At 41.4% G+C, this 25,414-nt stretch overlaps 1 protein-coding gene across 3 annotated transcripts in view; it reads left to right on the top strand.

The window, feature by feature from the left end:
* SCAPER (S-phase cyclin A associated protein in the ER) overlaps positions 1–25,414 on the top strand; it is a 162,814-nt gene that overhangs the window by 71,010 nt on the left and 66,390 nt on the right. For all 3 annotated transcript variants that reach the window (XM_071568602.1, XM_071568600.1, XM_071568601.1), the window contains exons 21-23: positions 2,111–2,247; positions 5,314–5,379; positions 14,427–14,553. In XM_071568602.1, the coding sequence (XP_071424703.1) occupies positions 2,111–2,247; positions 5,314–5,379; positions 14,427–14,553 (330 nt within the window). The remainder of the gene's footprint in view (positions 1–2,110; positions 2,248–5,313; positions 5,380–14,426; positions 14,554–25,414) is intronic.

The raw sequence follows: 25,414 nt of genomic DNA, 5'->3' as shown, positions 1-25,414 counted from the left end.
AACTGCCACATGTGAAAGCTGAGAACTCTGAGAATGATCCTTCCAGAGGTGCCTGAGTGCATGTGAACAGCTCTGTGTGACCATCCTGTGTGCTCTGCTGGCCCCCCAGGCTGCAGCATCAATGTGCTTGGTGAACCCTGCAGTTCTCTCCCAGTCATCTGCTAAGCCACGGATAAGATGGTGAGAAAAGAGATGAGTGTCTGTGAAGGGGATGCAAAGCTTTGTCTCCCTGATTCCTGCCTGGCAGGAGCGTGGCCCCTCCTTGCAGTGCTGTGCCAAAGTGCAGTGCTCACTTCATTCCACTCTGCTGTCACTTTGAAGGAATAGCAGTTTGAAGATGAACCAAGTCCCAGTTTCACTGTTAGCAGACACAGAGTAACAGGGCTTTGGTTTGTGTGCTCCAAGGGCTGCATCTCACCTGTGAGGAGACAAGAGGGGAGAACCCGTGGTGGTGCTGAGTGTGCTGGTCCCGTTTGGACAGCAGGGATGGATGTACCAAATCCCACTGAAATAATTCATAAATATCTTTTTTAACAGATGTCACAGCTTCACCCTAAAGCTTGGTAGCAAAGCTTGTAGTGCCATGGTCTGTCTGAGGAAATCCTCTCTTCTCTTAACATTGACAAACCCAAACCCATCTGTTTCCTGTAAAGTTTGAACCTTATGACCAGGTTTCTGACTTTTAAAAGAAATTTAGGGGGAAAGCCCTTTTTAAGTAGTGTACATGTCTCTAAAGAGACAAAATTGAACTTGGGCTTAATAACCAGGACAGGGATGGTTTCTGTGCTGTCCCCTTGTAGGTTGGTTAAGAACTAACTCGTGACAAACTGTTGCACTACTGACTCACTCAAAGGGCACTGCCTTTTGAGATGCCTTTCCAAAGTTTCCTTTTAAGCACTTCCTGCTAAAATTAAACTGATTAAGGGCAGGTTAAAAGCTTACAAAAGCTGCTAGCATGATGTTCCATATGGCTATAGCAATATATAACAATAGGCATGGCTGGAACACCTTTGACTTTCCTCCCATACACTGAGGAAGAAGTGCTCAGGTGTGCTGGGAGTTCAGGGTGGGCAGGGGAGCAAAGCGTGACTGAGAAACTGCTCAGAGTGTTACACTGGATTGCTTTTGTCTGATGTTAATTCAGTGCTCATTTTGCATTCCTGTGATTTAAGATAGATATTTCATTTACTGTTTTCACCAAATATATATTGCTGAGTTATATCATGCAGCAATGCCTTCCAAAAACTAAGTGGTCTTTTTCCAGGAAATTTCACAGAGATTTATTTTGTTTTCAACAGGCATAATATTTTCCTGAATCAGTGAAAGAAAATATAGGTTGTTTTCTGGAAAATGCTGTCTGTACATTTTTTAACACTTCACCTTTTACTTTGAATTTTAAGGATACTTACCAAAAGGGAAGAAATAACCACATCTGATGGTGGCACTAATCATTTTCAAGGCTAAATTATCCCAATAAGCTCTGGTGACCTGTACTTCACAACGTTTGGTGTTCTACAAGAAAACAGATACAAGCCTCAGTGTATTAAAAATTGTGTCAATACATTCTAATAACTGGCATTAAACTGGTTGTTGTAGTGAACTGGGATTTTACCAGTATTTTGCTTAAATTCAGGTTTGTTAAAGTGAGAGGAAAAGTAAAATTCCCATTAATAAATGGTAACATTGTAAGTAGTTCATAGTTTCAATATATTTTAGTAAAAGTTGAGACAAGTTTAGATTTTCATGAAGACTTAAAAATCAGAATTAGGTTCTTTAATATGAGTTATGTTAGTAGAGCAGGTTTGATGTAGCTGTAAAGGCACCTTGGAGGAGGGAGGGAGTCACTTGGAGTTCATACTTGTGAAGTAGCAGTTTCTTAAAAATAAGGGTCAGTATTTATTCTTCTTTTAAAAATTATTCTCCCCTTTTAGGAAATAGCTATGATTTGCTCTCTGCAGTGTGAAATAATCTCTTTCCCAAGATTTATTTTAAATTTTGCTTCATTTTCATGACCTTCTGTTAAATATTATAAATATTATAAACTGGGGAGATCATATATGATCTCCATGGCATTCTATAACATTAAATATTATTTCACTGTTTTCTGCAGGAGCACCTGTCATTAAAAAAGTACATTGTGGACATTGTGATTGAGACTTCTGTTCCTGTGGAACCACTGAAAGATGGAGAGGAGAAACAAAAAATTAAAAAGAAAGCCAAGAAACTGAAGGCACGGATGAACTCCAGGTAGTGCAGATTTCTTTTTTTTTTCTTCAAGTTTTGTTCTAAACTTTACCTTTTGTCCTTTAGTATGAGTGGAGTGGAAGGCTGAAAAAAATGTAGAATTATTTGCTTTGGGAGTGTCATGAAAATAACACTGATGAGCCTAATTTATGGGCACTTTCTTTGATTGAGAAAGAAAACTGAATATCGATCTGGAGCCCTTGGTTTCACCTGTTAAGAGCTTTTCTCATAATTGGATGCCAGTGCCCTGCCAAAACTGTAGCCTCTTCTAGCATACAATAGCATGTTTAAATTTGTGTAAACCATACCTATTTTTCTTCCTAGCTATTGATTTTTAAATGAAATATCAAAGAAAATCAATAGTAATCAACAAATAGAAGTCAGCCCGCTGTAGTGTCAAATCCCATGACTAAATTTAATCATTTTTTGTTGCCTGTCACAACAAGAATAATAAAAATATCTTAAAATGGAAAGTGAGCTGTCAGACCTCCAATTTGTTCTTAGTCTAAAAAGTGACATCTGCAAATCAGTGTGATGTGCAGGACATCATTATATCATGGACTGGCAGTGACACTCCCTGCAGCTGAACAGTCCCAGCTGAAGGAAACATTAAACTGGGTATTGTAACATATTTTTGCATTTCTCTCTAAAAACACTTCTCAGTAGCTAAGAGTCACTGTTAGATATTTTCCTGCCCTCTTCAGCCAGAAGTGTTTCAAAAAAGAGGAAAACACCTGTATGGATTTTTAGAGCTCCAGTAAAAATGAGATGTTTTATTAACTCACAGTAGTGGTAATAAAGGCACGTCAGTCCTGACACACCCAGCACTTTTCCAGTGCATTCCTGTTTCCCAGTGCTCTCCTCTTGGGCTGAGCACACCAGAGCACTCTGTGAAACTGGGGAACCTTCCCCAGTGCTCTGGTGCTCAGGATGCAGCTCTTCTGGGACCTGTTGACTGAACTGCTGCTGTTGAATTTAGGCCTGGATTTGTCAGACCTCAGACTGCAAGCTCAAATAATGGATAAATTGTTATTGGCACTGATAGGAGGAAAACTCAGAACATTTTGAATGTGTCAGACTGCTGGGTGAGTCAGCATATTCATCATGAGAAATTGTAATTAAAACAGTAATAAAGGGCATCATTTTACAGTGGTGATGTGCTGTTGAAAAACACTGAAAGTTTCAAAATCTAGGAGGAGTTGTGTTGGTGAGACAGGAGGTTCAGGTTCATCAGGCTCATTTTTGCTGCTAAAGGGTGACTAAACTTTTCAGTGGGTTTGCTCTTCTGGAAGACAACTCAGAGTTAAACTGAAGATTTCACCATGAGTTTTCTAATGTTAACACCAAAGACTTACTAGTAAAAATGTGTAGTATAAGGCAAAGGTATTTTGAGTGGATAATTTGGAGTTTCACAGGTGTTGGTAGATTATCCACAGACCATGTTTTAGTACATGACTACAAGTCTCCCTCTTCTCTAGAAAACGAAATAGTTACAACAAATGCCCTTCCACCTCAGCACTTGAAATGATGCCTTCATTTCAGTTTGTAGGAAGCTGGAATATTTTAAACTAATAAGGAAAAAAATGAGAACTGCATCCAAATAGGTTTCTGTTGCTCTTCTGAGTTTCCAGATATTAAATCACTCTTACAATATCAAAGCAATGAAGGGCAGAGGTGAATGAGGGGACAAATGGTGATCAATGGGATATTAGATATGTTGAGAAGTTTTGTTAGTCTTATTAGTTAAATTTATAACCCTAAGCCATTTAACTGGTGCTATCAGTAACAACTGATAAATGGCTAAGTAAATTATCTCAGGTTATCATGTATGTGCTGCTGGCAGAGGAGGACTTGGGCACTCCCATGGCAAAAGGAGTCTTGAGGAAAGCTAAATTTAAGCACTGGAGGTGGTTCCCATATAGTTGGTATGTGCTTTGCAATGGATTTAAAACACTCAACCATGTGATTACTCAAGTTTGACTGACTTGTCTGTGCAAAAGCTGAGATGTGTTGTTTCTGGCTAAGAAGGCAAAAGGTTAATAAAGGAATCTCACCTTCATGTTTAATACTAAATTCAGCTGTGATTAATGGCTTTATTAATGACCCACAAATCAGAGCCAGTGGTGATGTAACAATATTTGCATGGAGTGTAAGCTGAAATAGTTAATCTGAGAGAAAATGTGAGTAGCTTTGGGGAACTTGATCCATTTGTGAGGACAGAAAATACAAAGGAAAGTTTGGTCTATGTATCTGAGAGAGATGTACCTGCATCCCTGAGGTGCCTGGGGGAGTTTGGCCCTATGTGTGTGTGCTGCTAAAAGCAGGTTACAGGATTAGTGCTGCAAGTCCTGCCTTGGCCAGGGAGCAAATCCTGATTTTCACCTGTTGGCACAGGCTGGCTGGAGGGAACACAAGCAGGAGAAAAAAGTCTTGTCTCCCTCTTCCTACTTCTTGGCATATGGCCAGTGTAAATAATAGTTTTAAGGGATTAAAGAGATTGTGTTTCTGTTTCCAGCAGTAAAACAGTCATTCCTTGAGGTGTTTCTATGCTGTTTGTGTAACATTTGTTATATTACAATACAATCAGTAGCTACATAAAAAATACTTCTTTGCATGTAAATGTAACCAAATATCTCTCTGTTAATTATAATCCCTATGAGGTACTGGTCTGATTGGCATTGTCTGTCTAAATCACAAATATTTTATATCATAATTATATATGATTATATGTTTATAGCACAATAATAATATAAATTATTATATCACTAATAATAATAAGCAGTAAATCACTGTATTTCTAAATATCACTTGTGCAATTTTCTACCATTTGAAAAGTCAACTTAAATACACCATTTGTGTACTGATGTTATTCTAAAGAAGTGATATTAATGATGCCTTGTTAATGGGCAGCAGTTGAGCTGCAGTGTGGGTTGTGCCAGGGCAGCACTGACAGAAATGCTGTGCCTGACTGGGAACCAGAGAAAGCCCAAAGGCTGGAACTCTCTCACTGCTGTCACATCCTGTGCACTTCAGACAAAAGTCGATAATAATGAATATTTTCTCCTCTAGGGCAAAGGAATATGAGAGCTTGATGGAAGCAAAAAATGCTGTGTCTGATTCCCCGTTTAAAGCCAAGTAAGCATTAAACTTTATATATTTTAAACATGTGCTTTTTCCCCTCTCTGCTGCAGAAGTGCTGCTTAAATTTCCAGGGGAGCAGGTGTGGAAGGTTCTCCCTCAATATGGGGCTTGTTGCCATCTTGAGTGACAAATTATTTTCTAATACAAAACGTTGGACTTTATAAATGCACTTTTTCTGAAGACACTGTATATCTTAATGGAAAGTGCTGGAGCAAAGAGAAAGAAGCTCATGCTTTTCTTACCTGGAAACAAGAAGGTTCCAGTCTTGTTCTTCAAGACTGATGATGAAAAATTCAGCACTGTAATTCTGGGACTGCAAATCTTATGTTGGGCCTTCATTTGGTAAAAAAGAAAGGTTCATATGGTAAAAGTGCAGATGTTTTACAATCTGACATTCAGCTGTTTAAAGAATAGGCTTTTTTGTTGTCTAGGGTAAGGCACAGGTGAGAACAGCTGGATGGTAAGATTAAAACAAGACCTGTGATCACTGACAAATTTATTCTGCTTAGTTTGAAGCTGAAAATTGCTTTTGCTTTCTGGTTCCATTGAATCAGTTGGGAAAAGATGGAGAGTATTTGGATTTCAAAAATTACTTTGATAACGTCTGTTACCAAAGATTTTAAAAGAAACTGTACAGCTGTAGTTGAAGTGGAAATCAGGTAAGAAATTGCAAAGAACTGGAGTATTTCCTCAGTCCTTGGCAGAACAGGGAGGTCACCAGCAGAGTTCTGCAGGTCTGTCCTGTTCAGCCTATTCCCAGCAACTTGGAAAAAGAGAACAGTGTGAGTGATGGTCATGCAGAGATTCAGGACAGCAGGGACAAGAGCTGATGCTGAATGATAATTTTGAAGAGAGTGAGTGACTAGGCAATAAAATGGTGGGTGAAACCCAGTGTGTATTGAGTGCAATGGAGCAGGAAGGCAGAACTCAGTTGTATCTTCACATGCCAAGTGTGGGCCTTGAATCTGCAGATGTGATAGGTAGGTCCAAGAAAATAGCAGCTCTGTAGTCTCAGTACTTCATAGAAATCCTTTGTTAAAATTATGTAGAAACAAGCAAAACCTGAACCAAGAACGTCATCATGTACAAATCCCTGGGTCATCCCCATCTTTTGAATACAATGTGCAGTCCTGGTTTGTTGTCTTCAAACAGGTGAGCAGGAATTGTTAAACATTCAGAGAAGGCAGGAAAGGAAATCCGGAATCATTTTAGGTATGACTTCTGTAAGGAAATAAGTGAGCTGGTACTTCTCATGCAGGAGAAGAATGTGATAATGGGAGGAAGTTGTAAGGAATATGTTATTGAGATCTATGTAGTCATAAACAGGATGGAAAAGGTGGATGGTGACTGTTTGCTGTCCCTCCTGTGCCACAGTGCACAGTGCAGGGTCAGCCTGGAGCTGCTTCAAAGGAAACCAAATGCAGTGTCCTTAAGGGAGAGTGCAGAGAGATGTGTGGAACTCCCTGACTGAAGTCACAGAGGTGACAACATTTCACCTGCACTCCTGCAGGTCTAGGGAAGGGCATGCAGCCCAAGAGACTCCTAGCATGAAAAAAGGGGTCAAAAAACCCAGATTAGTAAAGAAGATTATGCATGCCTGCCCTGTTTTTAATTTTCCTGGGCCATCCATTTACAGTGGGCAGATGTTTGATGCCTCACTGGTAGTTGGGCTCAGGGGTCTCCACAGCTGGACTCAGAAACCCTCGTCATGAAATTGGGATGACATTCCAGATGGGGAATCTTTGTCTTCAGACTGAGGCCATAACCTGTACCAGATCCTGGATGTTTTGTGGTTGCTTCCATCACTCATGAATTGCTGGTATACCTGAAGGTGGCATTTTGTAGAAGTTACTGGTGGTTGAGAAGTTCAGATCCTTGCAGTTGGACTGCCTTGGTTGTATCTACAATTATCCTCTGTGTAGTATCTTTTACATAGTCTTTTCAGTAACTTCAAAACCTGCTGCTGTATCTTAGATGTATTTTAAAATAATAAAAATCTGTTGCTGAGTTTGACTTAAAATGCCCCATCTCCAGCAGATGGCACACCTGCATAAACACAGGGGGAAGGAGTTGGCTTTGTTTCTTAGTCATCAGCACTCCCATTTTCAAGATTAATTTCATGTCATATTAAGACTTCCAGATTTGTAGCTTCTGTATTTTGCTTTTCTGTGCTATCAGGAAATAAAAAATTAAGGTCTAGTTGTCAGAAAGTATAAATGTGTTTGAGTGACTAAAAATATATAAGCTGTTGTGTCTCCACTTTAGGTTCTTTCTGAGATTATCAGTGACATAATTTAGTTGTGTCTCAACTGCGGCAGAAGAGAAACTTACATTTCAAAATTTTTTAAATATTTTCAAATCTTTTGACTGATCCTGAATTTGCAGTTTTCATTTCTCTTTATGTGAGTAAATGCTCCTTTGCTTTCAAGCAGAATCTTCTGTTCCATCTGTTTTCCTATTCCTTTCTTGCCTCTGTTGTGGTTATACCTTTTAGACATGGACTGGTGTTGTGGCTGCTGTTGGCTCACTTTTGGTGATCTGGTAGATGCTTCCATCTGGATTTTTAAAACATAGTTTCAGGTATCAGAGTTATTGTTCTTTCCAAAATCACAACCTTTTCCCTCCTCTGACGCTCATGTGTTTGTGAGCTTTGAAATCCAGGGGGTGGTGGTGGTAGCTCAGGTCTGAACTGGTTTTTGGGGAAGAGGAGTGTCTGTGAGCCCACGAGCCCAGTTTATTAAAAGGTGTTTGCTTTGCACACCTTTTGAAAAATGCAAGAGTAGGGAGGGGTAGTTTTATCTTCTTCTGTGAAGAAAAGGATGAGAGGGCAAGGAATTTCACGAGGTGAGAGTTTTAGCCCAGAATGTATCTGTTTACATGGCAAAACATAATACAGGAAAAAATTACAGGAAAACATCCTTGTCCCAGAACTCAGTCCAGGATCCTACTTAACCAAGACCAGTAGGAAGAGGAGTCAGTGGAAAGGAACAGCAGTAGGTGTGCACTGAGCATTAGTGCATTGAGAAGCTGTAACAGTGGTCAAAGTCTTGGCTTTTTAGCCAGAACACCATAGAACAGGATAGGATTTTGTAAATAACTGGTACTGTACCTCTGAGAGAGCAAACTGCTGCCAGTGCTGAGTCTGAAGAGCTCCCAGGAGGTCTGTGAAGTTACTGCGAGGTATCACAGAATGAAGGGGGTGCAAACTCTGGGTGCTAAATGCATTCTTTGTGTCCAAACAAATGCCAATACTTGCTGTCTATCCCAAAGGAAGGTTTGAGGTATTCAGGTTGGAGTGAAAGTACACTAATGAACAGAAAACAGGTTTTGACCTAGTGGGCTGTGGAATTTAAAAATGGAAAAGTTGTCTCTTGAATTCCATTTAAAATGTGACCCAATTGGTAGGTTTATTTATTTGCTTAACAGAAGTAAATATGTTTTAGAATTAAATTATTAATATGTCTTTCTTTTATGCTTCCTTGCTTATGCCACATTTCTTTACCCTTTCCTCTCCCCCAGCGTGATTGTGTCTTCACAAACAATTGAAACCATTTATGGAATGCAATTTCTTATCTGATTGTAGTTCTTAGTCAAGTTTGTCAGTTGTTACAGAAGAAAGACAGAACCCAGAATTAGTGCTTGGCAGGTAAAAAGCCTTTTTAGATCACCTTTAAGATTAAGCCACTTTAATAGTATTAGACCACTGATTTCCTGCTGCAGCTGTTAGATTGGTTCAGTGGTTCTTACCAGTTTAAGGTTTGAGATTTATAAAACCTTTTGCACTAAGGAAACACTGATCCAAGTGCTTTCTGAGCTCTGCAGTGGAACTGCACTAACAGCCATCAGCAGACAGGGTTTATCCTGCTTTGAGAGACACTGTGTGTGTCCCCTTTTCAGTTTTGGAGTACTCATTCAGGACTGGGATTGTAAAGGGCTTAAAGTTCTTTTTTAGAAATTACTTTCAAAAGATGACTAGGAAAGCTTTTTTTTTTAGTAGCTATTAAAAACTATGCACATTAAGGGACAGGGGAGATAATTCCAAATACTGCCTCATTTGGTAAGTATTTTGCTCACTGACTATTTCATGTTCCAAGAGGGACATTCAGGGAAAAGCACTGTGGACATTCTCACCTGGAGCAGCCAAGTGTTGCTCCCGGCCCCTCTTCACTGTGCATTTGCTGTTGGTCACTGATGGCACTTGGGGAATTTTATAAATGCTGATGGACTCTTGGTGGATTTGTAATATTAATTCATGTTCTCTGGGAACTGATCTGAGTAATTCCTGAGTGTCCTGACTGCCAGGTTAACCTGGGAAAAGCTGTGTCATGTGCCCAGTAGGGCATTCTCAGGTGTCCATCAGAACACGTTTGTAAAAGGGAAGGGAAACGTTTTCTCCAACTTAGAGGGTTATGTACATCAATTTAGTGTCTTCTAATCCAAAGGCCATGTATTTCAGTGTTAAAGCAAACTGCAGGTAGCAAAGTGTGAATCTCATCCTTTCTTACAACAGGGAGATAAGGTCATGAGAGATTGTCATGTGCCTGGGGGGAGTTACCTGGACTGCAGGGAAAGACTTGAGCCTTTGGTCAGTATTTTAGCCAGTCTCTTCTCACACAAATAGGAATTGTTTTCATGGGATTTTTTTTACTTGCCCTTTTCTTTTAAACTGTTAAAAGGATACTCAAAATAGTATGGAAATGAGAATCACTGTTATCCTGAAAAGAGACTGCAGCACAAAAAGGAGAGTTACAGGAAATAATTCTTCATTTTCTAAGACTCTGCTGGAGAGAAGATGGGAGTGTAGTGTGAAGTTTGTTCTTGCAGAGGCCCAAAGCTGAACGTCTTTAATGATACAGTGCTGTCATCATGGTCTGCCAATGAATTCACAGGATAAACTCACCTTGTAGGTTTTCATGGTGCAGTAAACTAGAGGCCAGTTAGGCCAATTGTAAGATATACCAAAATACTGATTATTGGGGAAAAAAACAGACAATCTCTGAAACTGGAAGTACTTGTGCAAAATTCAGTTTCCGGATAGTTTTGGAAACTGTAGAAGAGCCAACGTGTAAATAAAATAAAATAAAATTCAGTTAAACCTTAAAACCAGGTAAATAACAGGTTTGTGATTGGGCAAGCAGTAGATTTCATCTTCAGAGAATGGCTGGAACATTCTCATTGGAATACAAATAAATGCATTCAGAAAATGGAATTTACAGGAATTTTTCATCATTTTTCAGAGAGCTTCCATATCAAACACTACAGGGGCTGGAGTTGCTGCAAGGGGGTCCAGCACAGCTCGGGGTGGGCTGGGCAGGAGCTCCCCAGCCTCTCCCAGCTGGCCCAGCACAGGCTGCCCCAGGAAGAATGGCCAGCTGGCACCCACTGCCCTGCCCACTCCCACTGATCCTCCCTTGCAGGCACCACTGGACAGCCAAGGGGTCATGGGTTCAAACCTGCAAGTGCTGAAATACATTTGTGTTACTGTTTCAAGGCTTTTTTTGTCTGGAGATGAATTATGGCCTATATTTATTAGCAGATCTCCTTCCTTTAGGCTATAAAATATATTAAACCTGCTAAAAATGTTTCACCCGTGCTAAAAAGATAAACCTTTGATAGGAGTCTCTCTCATTCTCCCACTTACAGTGCAAAAAGATCAGACACTGAATTTGTATTTGCTGAACATACAATTTATTGAAGTTTATGTTATGGTAGTGTGCAAAGACCAAACATTGCCTTATGTCCTTTCTGATATTTCTTCTGCATTCTGATTTATCTGTTTGTGGGCAGTACTAAAACCTTAATTAGTGAGATGTAAGTGGTTTTAGAGAGAAAAACATTAACTTTCCTCAGTAAAATTTAAGTTATTCAGCATTTCCTGTATGGCATAGTATCCATCGGAGGCATGAAAACTGAGGGGCAGGAGAAGATTAGAGAATTGTCTTGAAACAATTGAATTTGGCCTCAGCAGAATTTCCACATCTCTGGGTCAGGTGTGGGTGCCACGCTCTGTAAGCCACAGGGCACACCAGGAGTGCACAAGGAGCCCAGGATGGACAGAAAGTTCTCTCTGTCCAAACTTCTCTCTGTCCAAACCCGTTCATAGCAATGGTAAATTCTGCATCCCAGCACAAATCCTCTTGCATAGATTTCTGGTCCTTTGAAACAGTTCTAAAATTATTATCTGACACTGCCAAGAAGTCAATGTAAAGGATATTAAAATTATTTCTGCAAGGTTCACTCTGTGGGAAGAGGGAGTTCTTATTTCCCTTCTCCTCCCCATGTGATCACACAGCATCCAGTAACTGTTCTTGGCAGAACACTCTCCATCCATGAGGATGGAAGAGGTAATTCTTTAATGTGGTGGAATTGAAAATTTATTCTTCAGGTTTCTTACTCTGTCATGCTGAACACATGCTTAGAAAGTTTGAATTTTGGTAAAAGTATCGAGAAAGGCTTTCAGAGGCAATGACAAACTGGAAGCTTTTCCTTGTACAGCTTTGTGTTTAAACTCAGGACAGAAACCAAAGGTGATGTTTGACTTCCAGAGCATCTTAGACTGAAGAGAAAGAAACTTCTGTTCCTTCTGTCAGCAGAAGTATTGGTGTAATATGATTATGTTCTCTTTGAGTCCTTGCAAGTAGCATTTTGACAGACCTTACACATTTTGTATGCTGATGCCTGGTGTAGATTAGGAAGTGGCTTTTTCTTCAACCCCTCTGGTTAATCCTGCTGGAATTTCACTCCTCTGATGTTCAATGAAGCAAATGGAAACCTGTCTTGCTGTCTTTTGTCAGATGAAGTTACAATACAGTGTCTTTATGCTTTAATATGTAACTTGGGTAGATATTTGAAAGAAATAAAGCGAGACTTTTTTGCTTAATGTTCTAGGATATTGCCAAGGCAATAGCCATTCTCAGTGCCATTCTGTGAGGATACCTGCAATACTCTGCTTCTGGAAAATCTCTCTGGACTGCAGCAGTTCCATTTCTCACTGGTGCTGTGGTCGTTTGATTTACTGTCCAAGTCCTGCAGTTATTTGCGTTTGGGCTTTTAATTTTGTTTCCCATTTTAGCTCGTGGCTTACTGTGATAGGCAGAGGTTTCCTCCAACCTCATTTTCCACACAGGAAATAGCAGTGCAAAAAAACCCCATCAGGATGTAATCTCCTTTTATTTTTCTTGTCATAGAAAAATCCTGGTTGAATATTAGTGGATTCAGCTGACCAGATGATACGAAGTCCAAGACTCAGAATTCTGCAAATCATTTTTATTTTAAGAACATATATGTATCTTCAGCATGTCTTGAAAGCCATTAACAAAGCTCTTAATTTTTTCAAAGAGAAGGCACAAAGTTTCCTCTTCCCCCTTGATTAAGTGGAAACTCTATTCTTACCCAAATGAACATTCTGGTATTGGGGACTTCATTTTTTTTTAATACATGTACATGTCACTATTGTACGTTCTCCAATCTTTCCATCTTCAGCCTTCCTATCTCACCTCTAGGACACTAGTTAATGTAATTTTCTCTGCCATTACTCAGTGGTCACTTTGGGAATGCCTTCTGGCTCTTTTATGCTGATACCCCCATTTTATGATAACCATTGTTCCTCTTGCCCTGTCTTTTCCTTCCGATAGACTTCTATATGTAGGCTTCTGGTCCCAGCACTGTTTCTCCCACTCATCCTGCTCAGTTCCAGTCCTGTCCCATTCCCATTGCAGATTGCTCAGTACATGAACCCAAAGGGTCCCCCAGGCATTGTCCCTGTCCCTCAGAGCAGCAGCAGACACTGAGGCAGTGACTGACAAATGCAGGGGAGAGTGGAAGGCACCTTCTCCTGACCTGTGAGTGCAGTTCAGGGGCTGCTCAGCATGTGCTTCATCTCCGTCCCTGCACCTGAGCTGTTGGTGCTCAGCATGTGCCTCATCTCCGTCCCTGCACCTGAGCTGTTGGTGCTCAGCATGTGCCTCATCTCCGTCCCTGCACCTGAGCTGTTGGTGCTCAGCATGTGCCTCATCTCCATCCCTGCACCTGAGCTGTTGGTGCTCAGCATGTGCCTCATCTCCGTCCCTGCACCTGAGCTGTTGGTGCTCAGCATGTGCTTCATCTCCATCCCTGCACCTGAGCTGTTGGTGCTCAGCATGTGCCTCATCTCCGTCCCTGCACCTGAGCTGTTGGTGCTCAGCATGTGCCTCATCTCCGTCCCTGCACCACGAGTGTAGCATCTGCCTCTGAGCTGTTGCTGCCCATGGATGCTCCACATCCAAGGCACAGGAGGATACACTATGAGTGTGTTTTGACTGCTGTATTTTAGACCCTAAGGCAAGATAATTGAGCCTTGGAACTGCGTATTTCTCCTTGCTGCCTCTCAGGAGAGCAGAGGGGAGCAGCCCAGAGGTAGACATATAAAATGGAAATGAAGCCTAACCCATGTGTGTCTGCATCTCTCCCACCTCTGCATTTTGGCTTCCTTACTGACCCTCATTAATAAAATGCCCCTCCTGAGGCAGGCTGCAAAGCTACTGCTCTTCACTTACTCAAATAACCCTGAGGAGCCATTTCTTTTATGATGCCTGTAAGAAATTAGCCAGGTGATGTTTGCTGTTTCTGTTCAAATCTGCTGTTCTGTTTCCCTTACTCATCTCAAGGGAGAAATGCTCAGCTGGGTGGGCCAAAAGGATTGAATGGTGGAGCAAAGCAGTGAAACCATTTGAAAATGAGCATGGCAAAAACTAGCAGGATAAAGTGTGGAAGAGAATAGGAAACAACAACAGAAACAAATGTAACTACTAAAGAAGCACCTTTATGGCTGTACAGGTGACACTATTTCTGTGCTGTTCCCCTGGAAAAGGAGATAGTGAAGTGTCACAGACACTCCAAGCTGGCTGTATTTCCTGGGATTTTCCACACGCTGTTCAGAATAGATAATTATAATATTTTTATGGGTTTCCATCATTGCTTTATCCTTAGCAGAGGTCACTACAAATATGAAAGTTAACATGAGTTTTTGCTTAAGCTGCTCTTTGTTTTGTTTGCTGTTGAAGGTTACAGAGATTATCCAAAGACCTGCTGAAGCACCTGCAGATGCAGGATGGCTGTTCCCTGGGGAGCAGCAAAGTGCCTGGGCTGGACAGGACCCTGGGAGAGATCTCTCGCATTCTGGAGAAGGAGGTATTGTGACTGCTGCTGTGTGACTGAGGATTAACTTGTAAAATGTGTGCCCTCAAACTGCATCAGTCTGGGTTTGGGACTGTTTCAAACGTGTGGCTGAATCAGTGACCTCTGTGTAACAGTGTCTGCTGTTACACCCTTCACTTCTTTTCCCCCACTGTAGTTTTGCTGGGATTGCTTTTAACCTGGGTCATTTCAGTCCTCTGGTGTCCAGTGCTCAGCCACAGACAGCTGTCACAGTGAGGGGCCAAGGCAATGAGCAGAGAACAGAGTTGGAGCACAAATCTATTGAGTTTTCCAGGTACAAGAACACCAGTAGGTCTGTGCTGGAGGATGAGGGTGTCATGTGCACATACATGGGGTATTTCTGTTTTGAATTTGTTCAAAGTGCTGTGATTGTAGAGCATATTTTGGTTTATGGTAAATGTTGAATTTTTTTTAATTGACAGCATAGCACATGCATCTTTACTGTTCATCATGGTCAGTCTGCTGCCACAGTGCTTTGTGCTTGTAATACATTTTTTTGCTGTGCTATGACCACAGTTTCATGTTTCCTGAGTTTTCAGGAGGAACATGATGTTCTGTTCTGTCTCTAACAGAAAATACTTCTCTTTCTTACATGTAATCAATAAATAATGAATATCAGCTCTGAGAGAAACTAAATTACTGATATCTGAGGAGAGGATTACATCATTATATTCAGGATTGAGCTTTGCTTGATGCTTTTCACAACAGTCAGTGTGAAACACAATTGCTAATGGCATGTGCTTTGAAATGCTGGAGGCTGCCTGGGATGCAGGGAGTCCTATGTGTGTTACCTGGAGCTGCTCATCAAGTTTAATAGTTTATTGAAGAGTTGTGCCATTTTCAAATTTTGCAGTGTTTGCATTAAGTATTGAAAATTTCATTTTTTTATGGATTTCAAAATACACAAATCATGTTGTTGCATGACTACTATAAAAAGATGTATCTACTTAGAAAGTGATCTAAATAATTCTTGGAAACTCTGGAAACTGGAATTGTATCCAGCCTTTTACCAGAAGTTGTTTGCTGAGATTTTTTTCAATGCCATGAATTGCAGCTAAGTGTTGGTCATTAATTGTTCACAGCATTTCGCTGGTTGTTGAGTCTGCAGTGGGGAATTAAAAGCTAAATTTGGTAGTATTAATAGACATGCATTATTTTGTTGTTGATTTGGGGTTTTACCCCCAAAACATTATTCAGCCACTGGAGAAGTATTTTTATATCCCAGTGTCCTAATCAATAAGGTCAGAAAAGATTGATTTCAGTAGCTGCTGCTGTGTTTATGGCACAGATCAGACACGGTCATTTGGACAAGTGGGTAGTAATTCTCTTGTTAACTTGGGATCCAGAAATCAGCAGACACATCTTACATGTCAGTGGGCACTGAAAAGAGTCTTGATGGTGTCAGTCATGGACTGAGAGGAGGAGACTGACACTGTTAATTGAATTTCCCTGGAGAGCATAAAAATATACCCTAATGTGGGGGGAGGAATGAGGGAGTGGGAACCACACAAGCTGTCAGTGTGTGTGAGCTGATAACATTGATTTACCCTTGCTAATGGCCTGGGTTGAATAAAGAATTGCCCTGAGGGAGGACAGGGGTCACTACAATAGATCCTTGCCACTTACTAGAAATTCTTTGGGCTCAGAAGTCATGCAAAAGTATTACAAAATAAAATTGATCCAGAAAACCCTCTTTTCATTCATACTGTGAAATGCTGGATTTTTCTTTTGTTAATAGTTTACACTGCCTGAAAAATTTATTTACACAGGCTCACCAGGGAAATAAAGATTTGTTTTACAAACCATGAAATAAATTGCTGAGCTGCTGTTGGTAACAGTAAATAAGAAAAATAAATGCCATTAAGTTTCTCAACAGAAGGAAGCTCATTAGAAATTCCATGACTGTGCTAAAGCAGCATTAAAGGGTAGTCTGTATTATTTATGCAAACTTGAATCACAAAGAAAACCACACAGAAGATTGGCAGCTGCAGCTTGCTGGGTTTTGCCTTCAGGTCCAATCCAGTCACACTAACAATTTGTGTTTGGACTCAGCCCTCATCTGTTGTGTTCCACAGTACTGAGCTTTTTCTCACCTCTGAGCTTTGATAGTGTGAGAGCATTCCAGGCTGCCACATGCTTGCTGTGGCCACATTTGCTCTGGTTCTGCCCTCCTGTCTGCTGGACAAAAGCACGTTCTGCACTTGGACCAAGGGATTTCACCAAAGCAGCAAAAAGAGTTTGGTTAATGCAAACTAAAGGGGTTTTGTATCAGTGTATCCTACAGATATTAAAATTTAAGAAATATCTCTTGAGCAAAGATGCATCCTAAGCACTGTGAGTTTTGGATCCTGGCTGCTCATTGCAGCACCTCACCCACCTGCTGCTTCTTAACATAGAATTCTGAGACTCCCCATGGAACTCAGCTTCAACTGGGAATCCAGTGCATGGAATTGAGTGCTAACAAATGAAAGAGATGTTGCTTTGCTTTGCTTCAGGTGGTTGTTAGACCTCCAGACACTTCTTGATATGCCATGTTGGCTTACTTGGATGAAGCTCTACAACCACTAGAAGCTTTGCACCCTGTGCTGGGAAAGTATTTACAAAGTATAAGCCAGCTGAAGTCCAGGTTTTGGGGCTCTGACTTGGAGTGTAGCCATTAATTGCATGAAGCCTGTGGTTCACGTGTCTTTGAATTAAATATACAGAAGAGACACTGTAAAGTCATAAACCACTGTGTGGTTACAGTTTTAAACAGACTTGTACCCCTCAGGTCACATGTCCTTGCCCCTGTTGGTGGGAGGCAAGGAGCAGAAATCCTGGTGGTGTTGGACACAGCTGATGTGCTGTCCCCAGGCTGGATCTGCTGCTCTGGGTATGCCCTGGGCTGTTGGAAAGCAGTCCTTGGGGTTTGTGCATCTCATCCTTTCTGGCAGAAATCCTGGAAGGAAGTTGTGTTCACTTTCACCTCTACTTTGTTTAAAAGTACATTAAGAAAACAAACACACACAGAGCCACAACAGCAGAATGAGTGCAAATGTTCCCAGAAAGGCCTGGCCTGAGGTTGGCACGTTGTCCTGTGGGACTCTTCAAGCTCTTAATAAGATCTGATAACCTTCAGTTTAAAATCTCCTATGAATCAGCCCTTGATGCTCGAAGAAAAACTCATGTAACCTCTTACAGAAGGAAAGCTGATGTTTGAAGCAGCAGAGCTACAGCTGTTTTTCTGCCATGATTCTTTTTATGTGCGTTCATTGCTTGGTGGACTAATTTTACACACCTATCACCAAGGGCAAGTGTATTTTCACTGACTTTTTGCCTGGAGTACTCACAGAGCAATGTCCTGGGATAGGGAATTCCTTTAGAAACCAGGATATGGAGAGCTGTACATCCTGTTGGTGTGACTGCAGGTACAGTTTGGACTTGCTTGTGCTTATATCATGTATTTCCCTCAACGTAAAGAGGTGAAATTTGCTGAGTAAGGACCTGCTGACTAAAAAACCTACTGATTAAAAAATGTCCACTGCATAGACATGAGACATTAAGCTGCCTGAAGGGTGTACATTTGTAAGGCTGTGACCCTGGTCGGGGTCAGAGGTTGCTGCCCTTCACATGGTCCTCCTTAGACTTGTGATAGAGCATCACTCCCCTGAACTTCTGCCTGAAATTTGTTACTAGAGGTTTGGGTTTGGCTCCAGGTTTTAAAAGTCCTATGTTTGAACATGAGAAGTATTTCATGTGGTTTGGGGTAGGTCTGTGCCAGGCAGGGTGCAGACACTGCTGTGCTGAGGAGCATGGCAGGCTCTGCTGTCCCTGGGGCTGTGACACCAGCTGGGGCAGTGGCTTTTGCTCCGGGCTCAGCTGCAGACGAAACTCTGCACTTAAATCACTTCAGCTGAATTTGTACAATGCTTAGATGTGACATCTTGACCAGCCCAGGGGGTGTCTCTTACCATCTCACTGGGAACATGACCCAAAGATTCAGCACAGTTGTGGGGGAGCCTCATCATTTTTGGAACCCAAGTGCAACAGTTAATCTGCTCAACTGGAATTATTTTTACATGATGTTTCTTCTCAATCACTAGATTGAAAAAAGTCTTCAGCACAGCACAAGTTATAAGATTCCTTTAACCAAGTGATTTGACTGAAGGTGTTACAGTTCTGCTCCCAAAGAGCTGCAGCAGCTGGGCCTGGGTAAGGTGTGATCCCTGTCCCATCCCAAATAAATAGGACAGCTGAAGCTCCTGTGTCCTCACAAGGCACAAAGTCCCAGCAAACAAGATTTCACTGGTTCTGTTCATAACACTTACTGGAATTTTGGATGGGTTTGAGGGATAGCTCTGTTCCTGATCTCCTTCAGGCACTCTCAGTGCTGTGAAAATCTCAGTAAATAATAGTTGTTAAAGCGTGGAAGTAAACTGGAACCAGAAGCAAAAAGAGGAGGCTTTTAGTAAATTAGTTACTTGCCAGCTCTCTTCATGTACATCTAACAGTTGCTGCTTTTCAGAAGGCTAAGTTTCAATACAATTATTTGCATTACTAATACAGAGTAGTATTCTTACTGGAAACAAATTTCATGGGGAAAATATACTGCCTTAGGAAAGGTATAATTTTGTAACTGAAAAATGTGTGAATATGAGCCAGTAATTCACTGCTCTGGTTCAATCCTTTTTAAAATAAATATCTCCATGCTTGTGACCTCTAAAACATGCTCTCGTGGTGACCATTACTTGGTTTTTTTCTGTTAGGCAATGTTTTTGGGTTTGGGATTTCTAGAGAGATTTTTCAGCCTCCTGCCCCAGCAGTGATGTCAGTTATTTACATTTCAGTAAAATGTTTGTCGTAGCTTTCAAATACATGGGGACTTTAGACAGACAGTGTTTATCCCATTGTACAGACTGTCAGGAATGGCTGGCTCTAACAACACTCCCAGGCCCCGTATTTATGTTTGACTCTCTAAACTGTTGGGGCCATTGGGTATGGTGACCATAGGCAGAGTGAAGAGGGGTCCCCCCTCCCCAATAATGCAAACTCTTAATCATCAGAAACTGAAACAGTAAAATTAAAAGCTGTTGAAGAGCTAATGTATGGAAATTGAGCACGTGTAAGCTTTTGTGCTGCTCATAAGAAGTTTCTTCAAATATCTCTACAGAGATTTAAAATTGCCCTCTGTGTGTATGTGTATATAACTATGTATGTGACATGTATACACAGACAAAACAGATTTTAGAAGCAAATACTCTGTTATAAAGAGTCAGTATTGTTACTAAAAGTATCTTTAAGAATGCAGTGGGAGTTGCAGTTCCCCAGCTCTTACATGTTTAGTTTTGGTGCTGCAGATATTCGCTCCCGAGCAGCTCTGTGTGTTCCATGTGGCACAGGGTGTGGCCATCAGAGAGAACTGAAAGACACTGAATGTAATGGCTGGATTTATTTTTCAAATGAATAGAATTCTGGACCACCTGAAAGGCAAAAATGGATCTTTAAGCTTTTCTTAACCTGCCAGGGATTATATTTGGATTGGATGTGGCATTGTTGCTGCACAGAATCGTGTGGCTTTGAATTAGTATTAGACAAGACACTGTAATTTGTTACCAAACTTTTGGAGAAAATTTGAATTCATAAGCTAAGCAGAAGTGACATAAATAGAAATTGTATTTTATGCTCCATTATATCTCTGGAAAAATCAGACTAGGTTTATAGCACATAGACCATAGCTGGAGCTTTGTGGGTTTTATTTCTTAATTAGAGAGAACTGATGAGTGTGAGCTAGAAGCAGCAAATTTTAAACCTAAATTTGGCTAAGAAGAATTGATCCAAGTTGAACTGAATTCTGTTAATCAGCTAGACTCCTTAAAGGCAAGGATGATCAGTGTCTCTGCAGAAAGGAGGAGTGTTAGCAGGTGGAGCAACGATTCAGTTATCTATTCAATATGGATAGTATTATTTTTCTCCTCCTAAATTATTTTGGTTGACTGTATGAAAAGAGAGAGATGGAGAGAAGACAAGAATAAATGAGTTTGGGAGCCGTGAACAGAACACATTGCTCATTTCAGCAGCAGAGCATTCTGTAGGCAAGCTGCAGTCACTAATGAAGTTTGTGTTAAGGGCATTTACACCTCTGGAGGAACCTCAGCATAAAGACTGATCCATGGTTTCAGGGATGGCTGGGGAGATCACTGCAGGTAAGGCTGGAAAAGCATCATAGGGCATTATGTATGAAAAGGGTGAACATTACTGCTTTAGTGCATTTGCCTAAGTCATGGACCAGTGGCTTTACCTGCATTTTCTGTATTTTGTGATCTTATGTATATACATGCATACACCCACAGAGGTACATTATCTGTACACTCACCAATTATTCTGTATAGCCCCACAATGGATTCATTTCACAGTCTGACTGAAGCTTTTAAAAGTTATTTAACATTTACCTTTAAGCATTACTATAGCAGTGAAAATCTTGGTCAAGATGCCAGACATTTATAGGCAGGTTTGTGATTGTGAGGAGTTTGTATTCCTTGTCAGGATGATTTCTGGACTCAGCCCCTTCTCTTTGCTTGTTTACTGAGCATCTGATGTGTCTCCACTAGAGGACACTACTGGCAGAAACAACAGCGGGTCCTTTGAATCCTCACAAGTAATAAATCTATTTAGAAGGAGAATTTCTCTGATATCAGGTCCAGGTGCCACTGTGCTTAGAAGTCACACAGCTTGTTTTCCTGTAAAGCTTCTTACAGCAGCTTGTTTAGTGGTGTTGGGTGCAGGACAGTTCTTCCCTGGATCATTGCTACATATCCTGACGAAACTTAAACCTGCCTCAGTTCTGTAGGAAAAACAGAACCCACATTCCCAGTATTCCCTTAGAAGGACAGTAGCCCCATGCCCCAGTGCAGAAGGCACGTGAGAGCCGCTGCTGGTGGTGCTGGTGCCTCCTGCACAGCCTGTGGAGCAGAGCGGGGAGCTGGACAGCTCAGCCTGGCTGCAGTGCAGCACTGGCAGGGGCCCAGCAGTGGGGCTGAGCTGGCACAGCTGCCCAGGCAGGTTTGGCTGGGGCTGAACAGGCTGGAGAGGCCCCTAGACCCCCATCAGTGCTGAGCCCTTTCCACTCCCACCCTTGGGGTGCCGCAGTGGGACCTGCAGAGCCACTGGCACTGTCAGTGGGACCTGCTGCCTTCCCCTCATGGCACATCTGTCTGTTGGCTCTTTGCCATGGGAAGATTTTGATGCATAATGTGCTGGTTTATACCAAAAAGCCTTCTTTTTTATCAGGCAGGGGGCATTTCATGGCCAAAATTTTTAAAAAGCAGAAGAAACACACACACTGCCTTAACTGTGCTTTCACCATTATGGGTTTTGTTCTCTATGAAAGTAACTGCTACTTTTACTTGTAAAATGAGAAGTTAAAACTCTTGAGGTTCATTTTAGCTAAAGATATGATGTATTTCTGTGCAAAGAATGGATTAATTTTGAATCCATCCATTAATTTTTCAACTTGGGATACTCCTGCAGTAGGCAGTTGCAAAGCTACAGTGATGTCACATGAAGGGAAGTCATTAATCAAATGTAAAGCTGAATTATAACTGTTTAAAAGTGATTTAAAGTCAAAATCCAAACTTTCTGAAGGGTGTCAAATTACAAAACGTAGTAAGTTTTTTTAAAAACTAAAAAACTAATACTTTTTTTAATTAAAAAATAAGTTTTACCAGCTAAAACTGGAGTTCAGGCCCTTGGAACTCTGTATATTGCCACTAAAAATGTAATAATATTGCTCACACAAAAAGTAACAGGGAATTTTGTATTTATGCTTCCTTAGTTGCAAATCAAGTCTAGCTGTTCATGGGAAAGTACAGAACCTGAGTCAGAGCATGAGCTCCAGAACTGGTAAAGGAGATACAATTGATGGAGAAGCTGAGATGTCAGTAACCCTCCTCAAAATTAATTCACTTCTTTAAACCCTTCAACTCAGAGATCAGAGAATTGCAATGTGTGAAGGATCAGTGCTGAGAGCCCGTGGTGGACAGAGCCACTAAAACACAGACTGAAGAAGGTTCAGAGTGCTCCAAGCCTGGAGCATGCACATTGCCCTGTACCCACCGGGTCACCTGCTCATGGGCCAGGCTGCCTTAGGGAGTGGGACCACCGTGTGCTGTAGCAGCTGCAGCAGCAGCTTTGGTGGTCCCAGCACGGGGGCTCCGAGTGCAGAGGGCAGAGCAGGTTGTGGGCACACACAGGAGCAGGGCTTTGGGCAGCATCTTCCACCCAAACAGCTTTCCCTGTCACTGCCAGGAAAAAGGCAGCAGGTCAGGTATGTGTTGTGTGGTGCAGGTTGGACCAGGCAGCTTTATATTATCAATAATTTGTTTGCCCAGAGTTTCCATAATCTGTAGGTTAACCTTTTTCTCAAGATGGACATACAAACAGGAACTTGTTCCTAGAGGTCAGCCACAGAGTGGTTTTTAACTTGTTTGCTGGAGATGGTATTAAAAAACAAGTTCAGTTCACAGATAAGCTCTGCAGTGTTTTTATTCCAAGATTATTTGGAGGTTAATTTCTGTGCACAGTGGGTGTAATTGAAAACTGCTGTGGGATGTAATTAAGTGCTGTCAGCTTCCAGTGTTGCACTAATTGTGGCTTTTTGCTGTCAGATCAGGCTTCTGCACCAGTTTAGAACTAATACATCATCTCAGAGTGGATATAATGGATATGTGTACATTCCAAGGTATGCAAAGTTTCTTTACTACAACACGAGAAATACATTTGTGTCATTAAAGTCCAGACTCTGATTTCTCAGTGATGAGAAAATGGCCTACATGGGCACATTTCTGCTAATAGCAGACACCAGCTTGGAGATCATGATGAAGTAATGATTATTAGTTTTTAAAAACTAAAGCTTGTATTTAGTTTGATGTCATGGCATATCTATACACAGGTTTTCTTGGAAATACTTTTAAAATTCACTCGTGATTTGAGATGGTCACTTCTGACTTGGGAACACACCACTCAGCGGTCTCCATGGTCTGCTCTGGTGTTTGCAGAACCTCACAAAGTCACACTGTTCATGCTCCCCACAGTCCTTTGGGGCTGTCTGGATGGGGTTATGGGCAAACAGTCCAAGAGGTTCCAGGAGAGCACCCAAGGCAATCCAGGTGAAAGCCATGTCTGTAATTCAAGTGCTCCTGACTGCCCAGCCACCACTCCCTCTCTGTATGTCCTTTGCACATAATTTTGGTACCTTCCGTTCTGTTTTGATTGCCCTGGTTTTTGTCATTCAAGTTCAGGTGAAATCAGTGCAGCTTTCTAGTGGCTGACAGCTCTCAGGACTGACCTGTCAGCTGTAGGGATTTCACATTCAGTGTGGCAAGAGATACCTCACTTTCCTACTCACTGTGCACTTTCTTGTCTAATAAACTGCTGAGAGAGAACAGGACAAGATCACATAATTGTGCTTTATGTTTACCTGTTTGGGAATTTCTGTTTCAGGGATTAATCAAAAAAGACCAACTGACCTCAGCTAATGGAGCCATCTTTGGACATGGAGGAGCAGTTGTTCCTGGTATTAGACTTAAACCTCTATCCTTGCTTTCCTCCTTTAATTGATGCAATTACTAGATGCCCTGATATTTATGAATAGAACTAAACATGTATTTTTAATAAACACACATGCTGCAATGCTCAGTGCTGTCTTTCAGAATATATAGAAATATAATTCTTACTTTTCCAAACAGTAGTGACTGTTTTCCATTATGCTGCTTAGCAAGAATGAAAGCAGCAGAACAGGTAGGATGGAATTCACTAATTTACCTTTATCTGTCTTTCCTTTATGCCTTTCACTGACACTTGAAGCTGCATAATCAGGATTGTGAGGGTCCTGTCCTTGTCAATAGAAGTGCCTCTGTAACTTTACTATTGAACTAAAAAGCCACTGCAGAACTTGGAAGGAGATTGTGTGAATGAGGTTCATCCTGTTCAGTGAGATCATACAGTGAGTCAGTAAGGAGTCTGTCCAATTTGGTTTAACCTCAATGTGGGCAGATGTTTGGGAGCAGAAAAGTTAATGAAGTATATGATGGCATAGACAGAAACTGGGTTTGTGTGCATGGGATGGTCAGTGTTTTCAGGACCAGCTTAAGAGTCAGTCTCTTAGTATTGGTTTGTCCTTAGGCCTGAACTGATTTTAAGTCACTGCCAATAGTAGACTTTCAGAGAATATAGTAGTAAATACCTCTCCTTCTTTCATTTTTGATTTAGTTAAAATTAAGGTTAGCCTCATTTTTATATTGCATTTGAGTGATGTATCAACTGCTTCTTTTCCACCCTTTCTTTTTGTTGTTCTTAGACATTTGTCTTACCTTGCTCTCAATACAGTGTGTGAAGGTGCAGTTAACCCACCTTGGCTATTGCAGTGCAAAGCCAGTGTTACCCAGGGGGCTCAGGTGGTGGAGGCTGAGTGAGCTCTGCATGGGAGTGTGCAAATGCTGAGTGTCCTACAGGGAGGAAAACCCCTCCTGCAGGATCAGGCCCCTTTCCCTGCCTGGAACCATCCTCTTCTGGATGAGATTGGTCAGTATGGAGAGCAAACACAGCAGCCAGAGGAGCTGCCTTGTCTGTAAGGCTTCAAAATCAGCTTCAAGGCTGCAGAATGTGCACTTTGCTTTGCAGGGCAGGGTGGATGAAGCATTGCTCAAGGCTCCTTTGTGGGACCTTAACCCACTGGTGCACAGGGGAAGGACTTGGTACAGATGTACAATCAATACCTCCCTCATGTGATTGAATACCCCCCCCAGTGGTGTGCAAATGCTGCTGAGCCAGTTCTGGTCCATGTCCTAACCCTAAACTA

The sequence above is a fragment of the Pithys albifrons genome, chromosome 13, assembly GCF_047495875.1.
Source record: "Pithys albifrons albifrons isolate INPA30051 chromosome 13, PitAlb_v1, whole genome shotgun sequence".
Classification (NCBI taxonomy): domain Eukaryota; kingdom Metazoa; phylum Chordata; class Aves; order Passeriformes; family Thamnophilidae; genus Pithys; species Pithys albifrons.
Note: the sequence above shows the minus strand (reverse complement) of the source record. Positions and strands in the feature narration are given on the sequence as shown.